This window comes from Nicotiana attenuata, unplaced genomic scaffold (assembly GCF_001879085.1).
Source record: "Nicotiana attenuata strain UT unplaced genomic scaffold, NIATTr2, whole genome shotgun sequence".
Taxonomy (NCBI): Eukaryota; Viridiplantae; Streptophyta; class Magnoliopsida; order Solanales; family Solanaceae; genus Nicotiana; species Nicotiana attenuata.
Window position 1 is genome coordinate 54,116 of NW_017670536.1, and position 12,733 is coordinate 66,848.

Consider the following 12,733-nt stretch of genomic DNA (forward strand, 5'->3'; position numbering starts at 1 on the left):
AAGTGAGAAACTTTTGGCTTGAAACCACTCCATGCCTCTTGAGGTGTTTTTCCATGAACACGTTTTGTGTGGCAACGATTTAGTAAGTATACCGCACAAGCAACAGCTTCAGCCCAAAATTCCTTTGGCATATTTTTGCTCTTCAACATACTCCTCACCATGTTAAGAATGGTCCGGTTCTTTCTTTCCACAACGCCATTTTGTTGTGGTGATCTTGGCACGGTTAAAAAATGGCGAACTCCATTTTTCTCACAAAAAACTTTGAATTCATTTGAAGTAAATTCTCCACCATTGTCCGACCGAAGTGACTTAATTTGATAGCCACTTTGTTTCTCCACCATCCTCTTGAATTTTTTAAAGGTTTCAAACACCTCTGATTTTGCCTTTAAAAAATAAACCCAAGTTTTTGTAGAATAATCATCAATGAAAGTAAAAAATAATTACTTTTACCAAGTGAAGATGGCTTGATAGGTCCGCAAACATCCATGTGAATTAACTCCAAAGGGCATCTTGCTCTTGTCAAAGACTCTTTAGGAAAGCTTTTTCTAGCTTGCTTTCCAAAGATACATCCTTCGCAAAATTGGTTGGGATGATTAATACTTGGCAATCCATTCACCATGTTTTCTTTATCCATCAACCTTAAGCTATCAAAATTCAAGTGACCAAATCTCATATGCCAAAGCCAAGAGGAGTCTTTGGCACATGAAAGTAAGCATCTTGGAGCATCATTTTGAAGATTTAAAATGAACATTTTATTATTAGCCATAGGAACTTTAGCTAATAATCTCCCTTTTTCATCTCTCATAAACAACTTTTTATCTTTCAAATGAATGTCATAATTTTCCTCCAAAAGTTGTCCCAAACTCAAAATGTTACTTTTCGTCTCCGGCACATATAAAACATTAGAAATTAATTGATGACTTCCATCCTTCAAGCGAATTAAAATCGTACCTTTTCCTTTGATTTTAACACGTGAAGAATCTCCAAAAGTGATTGTGCCACGATTCAACTCTTCAAGTTCCACAAATAAATCTTTCTTTCCACAAATATGGCTACTTGCACCGGAATCAAGGTACCATCGGTGCTTCTCGGCACTTTCTTCTCCTTTGCATGCGAGAAGCAAGGTGGCATCTTCATCTTCATTTTTGCTCTCCACGAAATTATTTTTCTCTTCAAAGTTATCTTTACATTCCCAAGAAAAATGACCAAATTTATGACAAGTATAACATTCAATATTTGATTTGTCATACCTTCCTTGATTTTGCCTCCATCCTTTCCCTCTTCCACGACCTCTTCTTGAATTAAAGTCTTGGCCTTTATTTTCTCTACTTGAAGGTGGTTGACTACCTCCTCTTCCGCCTCTACCACGACCTCTTCCATTTCCACGGCCTCTTTGTTGCGAGCCACGCCTTTCATCTTTCTCTTTGAAAGAAAATTTTGCTTGCAACGCTTGTTCAACCGATTCTTCTTTCGGTTTCTTCAACTTCTCTTCATGGGCTCTGATGTAGACTTCAACCCATCTTTTGTCAAATTCAAAAGCAGGCGGTTTTATTTTGCTTTTTCCTTGAAATGTCATCTAAACAGAACCATTAGGTTCCAGCCAACCCACAAAACTCAAATGCAGAGGTAAAAGCCATATACAAATTGAAGGTAGGAAAAAGCTCCCAATACTCACATTGATAACCCCTCGGCAATTTCAAATGTGACCAGTAAAAATATATACGCAACTCACTTTTTACAACTATTACAAGAATCAGACAATTCGAATTAAAGCGGGGAAAAAAATACTATAAAAGAGGAGAAGGGACTCACGTCGAGTAACAGAAGGAGTTCATCGTCAACCGAAGAAAGAGGCTGAAGAAGCTTGTTTCCAGCTTCAACGAGCTGTTGTTCCAGTTCTTTATCTGAAGATGCCATCTTTCGTTTTCTCAATTCTCAGAACCTTCAACAATTATCTAACTAACCACCCAATAATCCCTATAAACCCCTAGAATGAAAGAAATTTTTTGTGTGCATGGGAGTTGAGAGGAACAATGAAATAAAAGGTGGTGAAACCCTAGAATAAGCAAGCAACGGCAACAAAGAGAGGGCGGGGAAGAAGAGAGCGAGCAACAAGGCGACACTCAGTGAAAGAGAATTATAAGTACTGTTTATTTTTCGCTGGTTATGTAAATCTAAAGATGATCTGTTACTTTGGAGAAGATATATGTTTAAATTTTGGGTTATCAACTAACCAATTTAAACCTTTTTTACTTTATTAAGGTCGTTTTATTTTATTGTGATTTTGTGTAGTGATTGAGATATTAAAATCAGAACACGTCTGATTATTAAAATATTGCATTTAAATTTGAAGTCTGAATATCAAAGATTCTGAATTTAAGATGGTTTTTTGAGGCGTTATCGCTTTTAGTCCGAGCCATAAATTATATTCGATAGCTAAAAAGTGTATAAAATTTATATATATATTATATAACATAAAAATATGTATATATATGCAAAATATATAAAAAATATATATATTTTTTTTCGACTATTATTTTGATAGCGGTATAAAGTATCATTTACCTTTTTTGGGTCAAAATAATAACTTCTATTGATACCAAAAAAATATGTACATTAAATTTCAACCAAACTTCCTAATTCAGCTAGTCAACTACTCATCATGGAGATCATCATGGAGAATAGAACTCCATGCTATTATATCACAACCGGCATAATTAGGAATATAAAACCCAACAACTTAGAGTCCGTTTGGCCATGAATTTTTTTTTTTTACTTTTTTCGATTTATTTTTTAAATTAATGTTTGGCCAAAATAATTTAATTTTCACATTAAGATAAATTTTGAAAATTTTCGAAAATTTGAAAAATTCTAAAAAGCTGTTTTCCAAAATTTTCACTTAGATCACTCACAAAAATTAAAAAACAACCTAAAAATATATTCATGTCCAAACACAACTCTAATTTTCACCATTTTCACTTAAAAAAAAGATCCACTTTTTCGGGATTGTACAATTCTTATGTCCAAACACCCACCTAGAGCCTGTTTGGCCATGAATTCTTTTTTTTTACTTTTTTTTTCAAAAAAAAATTTAATTTTTTCCGAAATCAGTGTTGGGCCATAAAAGTTTCAATTTTCACTTGAAAATGAATTTTAGAATTTTTCGAAAATTTGAAAAACTCTAAAAAACTATTTTTCAAAATTTTCACTCAGATCACTCACAAAAATTCAAAAAAATAACCCAAAATTATATTCATGTCCAAATACAACTCTAATTTTCAAATACCATTTTCGCTTTAAAAAATCACTTTTTTCGGAATTGTACAATTCTTATGTCCAAACGCCCACTTAGAGCATGTTTGACCATGAAACTTTTTTTTACCTTTTTTCGAAAAAATTATTTTTTCGAAATCAGTGTTTGGCCATAAAATTTTTGAAAATGAAGTTTAGAATTTTTCAAAAATTTGAAAAACTCTAAAAAGTTATTTTTAAAAACTTTCACTCAGATCACTCACAAAAATTCAAAAACAACCCAAAATTATATTCATGTCCAAACACAACTCTAATTTTCAAATATCATTTTTAATTGAACAAAAATTTCACTTTTTTCAAATTTCATAATTCTTATGCCCAAACGCCCACTTAATCACTATATAACTTATCACAAAGAATATAGTATTGTAGAGGTCTCTGCCACTTATCAATGCCCCTGCCTCTATGTAGAGCAATTTCTCTACATCGGCACATCGGCGAGTAGCCTCAATTTGTATGTTCTAATATTTGATCTTGTTTCTTTTTCTCCGAATAACAGCTATGAATAGAGGTGGCAAAATAGCTAAAAGAATATGGTTATCCACCTATGTTATTCATTAAAAAATGAGTTGGATAATGAGCTTTTTAAAAACGGATCGAATATGGATAAAAACCATATTATCCATTAAGAAAATGGTTAACCAAAGGATAACTAATGTGTTTAACTTTTACATTTGTAAAGCCTCAAATTGTGGGTTGCTCAAGTTTGGGAGACTAGGAATTCTCCCAAAAGTGATCATTTATCACGCCCAACTATGCCTTATAAAAAGGACAATGCGGTCGTTGCAAATATAATCCGGTTTACAAGTCCGGAGTCGAATCCCACAGAGAACTAAGGTTTAGCTACAGCTGTTCACTATCACCAAGAAGACAAGCTTGAACAATTCCTAACTTATAGATATTAAGATTCTTCTGTTTAACTAATTAACTAACAAATTAAAATAGTAAATTAACAACTAACAATACTGAGGGTTAGAGAAAAGATTAAGGAGGTCTAGAGTTATGATTTTCCCTATTGTCGGAATCTTTCCCGCTATGTCTTCTATAATTTCGCCTAAGTATTCTCTACCGATCATGAGCACTCTTATTACCGTAAATCTCTCCCGAGTAATTACGACAATTTACTAGACGCACTCTCCCGAGCTACGCTAGCTGGCTTTTAACACAGCTCACTTCAGATCGCACCCAAGGCTTCGTTATCCCTAATCCCACCTTTAAACCCTCGGTTATTGATCCCTCATATACTCTGGGAGTGGTGTTGTTCAACAATTACCTAAATATGTACTCTCTCCCGAGTTATGCATACTAAATAGGCACAGCTAATTGAGAGCTCTTCAACCAACCACAATATAAACGTAGTTGAACAAATAGAGAAAAGCTATGGCTCAATTATATAAAAACATAACAAGAATTTATCCTACAAAAGGTTCTATCAAAACTCTAGATAACAAATTAGCTATTCATAATAGTATGTAAAAATACAATACTAAAAGTCATAACCAACAATGAAAAATAGGAAGAGGAAGGAAAAACTCGTAGAAGAATTCTCCGCCTTGCTCCCAATGTGTTCTTGCCTCCTTAGGTCGAATCTATGTCTCAAATCTATCCTGTGTCCTTTCTTGGCCGGCTTCCTTGATTTAATATAGGGTTTAGGGCTTAAAATCCCGTGTTTTGCAGATAAGTCCCTGAAATTTCCGCCTCCTGCCGCGGTTTTGCCGCGGTCGCGGTGGAACCGCGGCCAAACATGCCCTCTGATTCTTCAGTTGTCCGCGACCATCTTCTACCGCGGTTCTGCCGCGGTCGCGATGGAACCGCGGTTTTTCACCCTATTCCGTTTGGAATTTGGAAAAATGTAAAACATGAAAGTTGTAGCCCTTTGAGTTAGATTTCCAACCATATATTGTGGAGCCCAAATGGAGTTCTGAGCAAAAAGTTATGTCTATTTTACTAGACAGTGCGCAATATGCCTCCTCAAGTCTTCGTTCGTACTTAATTATCAAATTTGACCCCCAAACACGATCCCGGCTTAATTCCTTGAGCTTTTACTCAGACTTCAAAGCTTCAAATCACTTAAATTCATTCCATAACATCTATATAGCTCGGAATCACACCTACAAGGCATAAAACACACAATTAGTGCAAAACACTAGCGATTAAAGCGCAAACTCAATTAAAGTGCAGTAAATTCGAGTGTAATAAGCGACTAAAATATGCAATTATAGCCTATCATCAACACCCCACACTTAAACCATTGCTCGTCCTCGAGCAATCAAACTACACTTCTTTTTATAGACACGACCTTTTTAAACAATTCTCCTAACTCATCACACCAAGAGTATTTAAAATAGACTAAGCACAAAAGCGTAACATCTTCACCTCAAGATTTGACTCACAAGTACCACACGTTATTCACAACTCACCCACTTACTCTAATATAGAGGTCAGTGATATTACCTTTCCTTCATGAATCAAGTGCCCTCACACAACAAAAGAGAGTAGTTCCACACAATAAAATTTACGAACACTTAGGAACTCAAGATAGAAAGAATTCACTCACTCTCAGAAATAACATTCATATGCCACAAAAGATGCACCATAAGCTTGCCCGTAGTGTACTACTCCACTAATCGAGCTCATTCAATCTTGGATCAATTAGGACTTTATTTGGTTGTAATGTAAGCTACGGGACGGGTAGGATACATTTTAAGAGTGACACACCTCCCTAAGCACTTTAATACATACATTTTAACATTTAAACTCCATACTTATGTCAAACCAAAACTCCACCTTCACATCAATTTATATTACCCCATACTTCTTTAAGCACACTTACGTCAAGAACCACCACTTATCAAGGATTTTTTTTTCTCACAACAATCCAACTATTTTGTTTTCAATTCAAGTGGCTCTTCCTTTTTCAAAACAGTGCACCTTTCTCCTTATTTCATTAGTTCCACTCAAAAGCCAAACCAACCACCCCACACTTTAACTTTTACAAAGTTCATAAACAATTCAAGTGCTCATGAGAGGTTACAATGGTCCAAATATATGGTTAATTCGAACAAATGGGTAAGGCTTGTAATGTGGTTACCAAAGAAACAGGATTACAGGCTCAAAGGGGTTAACTACGATACATAATAATTAGGCGGGTAAAATATACCTATCTGGCTCAACAAAGAAACGCCTATATCACTTCCTAGATTGAACAAAAAATACTATTTCGCTTTGCAAACACACGGGGCAAGTTCTAGGCATCCAATGCAATGCACAGAATATCATAAAACCTTACACACACATGGCACATAACTCACTCAGGATTGGATTCATCAAGACACCCTAGTCAGAGCAGTTAAGCAAATTTAAGATCATACAATTTAAGGTACTTATACAAGAGTCAAAAACTGAGGCTAAGCGTCATAGTCAAAGTACTCACTATTCTCAAGGCATAACAAAGTCGAGAGATATTGCTTCATTTCAAAACAAAACACAATGGCTCCTATTCCCCCCAAAAAAAAAACTAACTACACCCGGTTCAAATAAAACCCTTGGAAAAGAACCGTGGTTTAAAGAAAAACCAAGGGGTAATTGCTACACGACCTAACAAAACAAAAAATCTTTTTGGTATTTTCTTTAGACTTACTTCCCTCAAGAAAACTGTCTAGAAGATCCGTCATCAGGAAAAGTCCAATCTTTAAAAAAAAATAAACACAGCTAAAGTAGCATGAAAAGTCACCCAGACAATCTCCTCACCCCACACTTAAAATTGTGCATTGTCCCCAATGCACACCCATACATACAAGAGGGTAAAAGAAACTCCCTGGTAGGCCAAAAGCCGAAACACTAGCAGTTCATGGGGTACTCAGACTTCTCCCAAGCTGGGTCCTTCGTGCGAGTACCTCACACTTAGTTCCAACCATTTGGTTTGCTGTTTCATCCTTCCAATACCTTTGCTTTCCATGCTCCTAGAAAATAAAAAAATTGACACTACAAAAATAATACAATAAAAAAAATATAAAAAAAGATAAAAGAAAGCAATAAAGCTGGGTTGCCTCCCAACGAGCGCTTGATTTAACGTCGCGGCACGACGTGAATCACTTTCTGCCTCCACTTTGAACTTATGAATCGGACCCCAAGTTTTGATTCTGCTCTATGATCATGCTCCTGGGGTGGTGTAACGAATCTGGCTGGCCCAATAAAATAATATAGTATTCTGCACTTCTTGGCCTTTAGATGAGGTGTGTAATCCCGATTTTCTGGCAAGAAGAATTCCAGAATGTAAGCACTTTGTTCCTCATTCCTTGACTCCTCAAATGGCTCGGACGACTCTATTTCCATATCATCATCTAAACACAATGTGGAAAAATGCTTGGAGTGAGGACCAATGCGCTCAACTACATGAACATTGGGACTATCTACATTCTCAACACTAATGACAATAGAGTCAACTAAATATGTATCCTCAATATCCTTGGTTGACTCTAGTATCTCTTCTACAACATCGACATCCTCAAAATCTAGTGCGATTGATTGTTGGTGTTCTACTCTAGCCTCCTCCTCCAGCTCATCAGTTTCTGTATCTAATTCACGCTCTTCTTGGATACTATTCACAATATTGGCTTGTTGAGCATTAAAAACTTCAACCAGTTGACTCATGTGAACTTTCAAGTTGTGAATAGTTTCCTCCTGCCTTTCTATCCGCAGTAGTAATTTACTCTGTTGTTCCAAAATGCACTTTAACATATCTTCGAGCTTCTTTAGGTCAGCTTCCCTAGGTTCTTTATTCCTATTAACTTCACCAGAAAAAGAAGAACCATCAAAGTAAGGGGGTGGGGGAAGGTAAGAAATATAAGCACCCGTGAAAGTGACCATCTTGACCACCGCACATATCACACACATTCCACACATAAGATTGAGTTGGTGCACAAAACTCGCTCTCAGGAATATTTTGATAATTTTGCCCTGGGTGGTTTCCTTCACAATATGCATAAGGAGGATCAAAAGTAGAATTACCAACAATAAAATTCTCATAATTCCATGATGTCATGTTTCTCAAATAAACAAATAAAATTACAAATAAAAAAAATAAAAAAAATCAAATAATAAAATAAAAGTTCAAACTTGAAAACCTAGCAATATGTACACCTACGACTACACCGTTAGTTCCCCGGCAACGGCGCCAAAATTTGATCACGCCCAACTATGCCTTATAAAAAGGACAATGCGGTCGTTGCAAATATAATCCGGTTTACAAGTCCGGAGTCGAATCCCACAGAGAACTAAAGTTTAGCTACAGCTGTTCACTATCACCAAGAAGACAAGCTTGAACAATTCCTAAGTTATAGATATTAAGATTCTTCTGTTTAACTAATTAACTAACAAATTAAAATAGTAAATTAACAACTAACGATACTGAGGGTTAGAGAAAAGATTAAGGAGGTCTAGAGTTATGATTTCCCCTATTGTCGGAATCCTTCCCGCTATGTCTTCTATAATTTCGCCTAAGTATTCTCTACCGATCATGAGCACTCTTATTACCGTAAATCTCTCCCGAGTAATTACGATAATTTACTAGACGCACTCTCCCGAGCTACGCTAGCTGGCTTTTAACACTCACTTCAGATCGCACCCAAGGCTTCGTTATCCCTAATCCCACCTTTAAACCCTCGGTTATTGATCCCTCATATACTCTGGGAGTGGTGTTATTCAACAATTACCTAAATATGCACTCTCTCCCGAGTTATGCATACTAAATAGGCACAGCTAATTGAGAGCTCTTCAACCAACCACAATATAAACGTAGTTGAACAAATAGAGAAAAGCTATGGCTCAATTATATAAAAACATAATAAGAATTTATCCTACAAAAGGTTCTATCAAAACTCTAGATAACAAATTAGCTATTCATAATAGTATGTAAAACTACAATACTAAAAGTCATAACCAACAATGAAAAATAGGAAGAGGAAGGAAAAACTCATAGAAGAGTTCTCCGCCTTGCTCCCAATGTGTTCTTGCCTCCATAGGTCGAATCTATGTCCAAAATATGTCCCCTCTCTTTCTTAGCAGGCTTCCTTGGTTTAATATAGGGTTTAGGGCTTAAAATCCCGTGTTTTGCACATAAGGCCCTGAAATTTCCGCCTCCTGCCGTGGTTTTGCCGCGGTCGCGGTGGAACCGCGGCCAAACATGACCTCTGATTCTTCAGTTGTCCGCGACCATCTTCTACCGCGGTTCTGCCGCGGTCGCGGTGGAACCGCGGTTTTTCACCCTGTTCCATTTGGAATTTGGAAAACGTAAAACATGAAAGTTGTAGCTCTTTGAGTTAGCTTTCCAACCATATATTGTGGAGCCCAAATGGAGTTCTGATCAAAAAGGTATGTCTATTTTACTAGACACTGCGCAATATGCCTCCTCAAGTCTTCGTTCGTACTTAATTATCAAATTTGACCCCCGAACACGATCCTGGCTTAATTCCTTGAGCTTTTACTCAGACTTCAAAGCTTCAAATCACTTAAATTCATTCCATAACATCTATATAGCTCGGAATCACACCTACAAGGCATAAAACACACAATTAGTGCAAAACACTAGCGATTAAAGCGCAAACTCAATTAAAGTGCAGTAAATTCGAGTGTAATAAGCGACTAAAATATGCAATTATAGCCTATCATCAATCATATTCAAGAAGCCATGGATAATATGGATATCCATATTATCCACCGGATAACCCGTTTTTATCCGTCTCAAGTACAGGTCGGGGTCGGATAATTTATTCATTTTTTAAATTACCCGCTTTCGACCCGCTCATATCTAACCCGACCCCGTTTGTTTGCCACCCCTAGCTATTAGCATCGCAAAAACATAATAGCACACAATTCATTATCTCTTTCGGCCATCTGACAAGCCTAGTAAAGTTCTTCACTCCAATTGCCAATTGTTCTCCGAAGAAATGACACTAGGTAACCACTTTTAAATATGATTTTTAAAATATATTCAATGTTTATAATGTATTTAAAAAATAAACAATTTTCTTAAATTTAGAATATCGTGTCTTAAAGTTCGAAAATTGTTCAGAAATTTGAATCTTATGTCCTTAATTACAAATTAGCAGTTTAAAAGTTCAGGATACTTAGTCCTGAATTTCAAATTAGCATCTCAAAATTTTAGGACACTAATTCTTGAATTTCAAATTAGTTGCTTAAAAGTTTAGGATACTAGTCTTAAAGTTTGAACGAATTGGTTAATATGTAATATATTGTAAATTATGAATATATTTTAAATAATAAGTTTAAAAATGGCTACCGGTGCACTTCAGCCATTGTTCTGTTGAAGGCCAGCCACACACGGATTCTGGTCCATACTTTCCTTGTGATTTGGCATTCGGGGGGTAGTGCACGGTTAGCCACAAATAACACATGTATTTACTTTTAAGCCACTGTTTAAAATATCTTTAGTCTTTAGCCACTGCTTTTAATAAACTTTAACTGCCCGGACGAAAATACCCTTCTGCTCATGTCCTTAACTTTTGAACTTAACTTCAGGACTTCAGGACTACATGTCCTTAACTTTTGAACTTAACTTCAGGACTTCAGGACTACATGTCCTTAACTTTTGAACTTGTAACTGTAAGTTAAGGACCAAGTGTCCTTAACTTTTGAGCTTGTTAGTCTAAGTTCAGGACCTATTATCCTTAACTTTTGGGCTTCTTAGCCTAAGTTCAGGACCTATTGCCCTTAACTTTTGAACTTGTAACTGTAAGTTCAGGACCTATTGTCCTTAACTTTTGGGCTTCTTAGCCTAAGTTCAGGACCTATTGTCCTTAACTTTTGAGCTTGTTAGCCTAAGTTCAGGACTTCAGGACCTATTGTCCTTAACTTTTGAACTTGTAACTGTAAGTTCAGGACCTATTGTCCTTAAGTTTTGAGCTTGTTAGTCTAAGTTCAGGACAAGTGTCCTTAACTTTTGGACTTGTAATTCTAAGTTCAGGATCAAGTATTCACGCCGCCACCAAACCACTTTAAAAAGTGACTACGTGTGCTTCTTCGTCGTTTGTTCCACGCCGCCACCAAACCAAAAGGCATGATAATTGTTCTTTCAATAGATTCAGATGCTATCTTGTGGGTCTGAATGATGTATTACATTTGATAAAGCAGTCAGCTTGAATGAAAAAGAATGTAAATTTCTGAGTTAAATCTAAGTCTCGCGAAGAAACACTAAAGAAGAAAATCCTTCCGGCACAGTTCTTCTCCTTAGCATAAAAGAGATAGAAGAAAGGGTAACACAGTCTTTTCATATTAATTTTAATAGACTAGTGGCTACTATTGCTAAGCATTAAAAATGCTGGATAAAAAGTAAATACCACTTTAAAAAGTGGCTACCCCACACAATTTTTACTCAAAAAATAGGTGATTGACGGTTTCAGCTGCTTGTCCACATAAAGTACAATCCAGAGGAACACCGGTGCAAATTTTTTGAAGTCTATCAACCATTGTGCGTCTCTGCTGAAGTGCAAGCCATGTTTATTTTCTCCATATTTGAATATGTATTTATCTTTAATTTAACACATAACAAGTATAAAATTTAACTAAACTGATAATCAATATTATATCTATAAATGTTGTGAGCACGTAATCTTTGCCTTACGAAAATATTCCTACAAAATCCACCAAAAATAAATTTTTTTCTAATTGTTTTTAGTTTTATAGAACTTTAGGAATTCATTTTAGTTGCTTGTTTGCATTTAGCTGCATTTTTGTGCATATTTAATATTTTAAACATGAAAAAAACTAAAAAAATATTTAATTCTTGCATTAGCATTTTAGATTTTATCTGCATTTAGGATTTAATTATGTTAATTAAATGCTTTATTAACTGAAAATCACAAACATACCATAGTCATTTTACATTTTATCTTTTGGTTTTTAATTTTCTTCTTTTAGTTTGCATTGTTAGGTTAGTTAATTAACTAATTGTTAGATAAAGTAGTAAGAGGTTAATTTTACAAGTTTTAGTTTACACATCATGTTAGTCTAATTAATGGCTAAAAATGAAATCTAAAAGGAAGAGAAGCATTGGTCATTTGAGTTTCATTAGCTCAAATTGGACGAGTCTGAGCCCATCTTCGTTAAACTAAAACTTGTAAAATTAACCTCTTACTATTTTATCTAACAATTAGTAATATTAACCTAACAAATGCAAACTAAAAGAAGAAAATTAAAAATCAAAAGATAAAATGTAAAATGACTATGGTATTTTTGTAATTTTTAGTTAATAAGCCCAATCTCTTTTAAAACCAGTCCGGTTTCCCCATTAACTAAACGACCCCGTTTCGCCCTAAGCTAATCACAGTCGTTGATCTCTCACTATCTAACGGCTAGGAACTGAATCCCCCTCCCCCTTAAAATTGTCCCAACGGAACCCCTC

At 35.6% G+C, this 12,733-nt stretch overlaps 1 protein-coding gene across 2 annotated transcripts in view; it reads right to left on the reverse strand.

Annotated features, from left to right (window-relative positions):
• The window catches only part of LOC109240672 (nipped-B-like protein), a 34,867-nt gene extending 32,667 nt beyond the window's left edge, over window positions 1-2,200 (reverse strand). For both annotated transcript variants that reach the window (XM_019407337.1, XM_019407336.1), the window contains exon 1: window positions 1,813-2,200. In XM_019407337.1, the coding sequence (XP_019262882.1) occupies window positions 1,813-1,835 (23 nt within the window). In that variant the 5' untranslated portion in view covers window positions 1,836-2,200. The remainder of the gene's footprint in view (window positions 1-1,812) is intronic.
• Window positions 2,201-12,733: the final 10,533 nt, after the last annotated feature.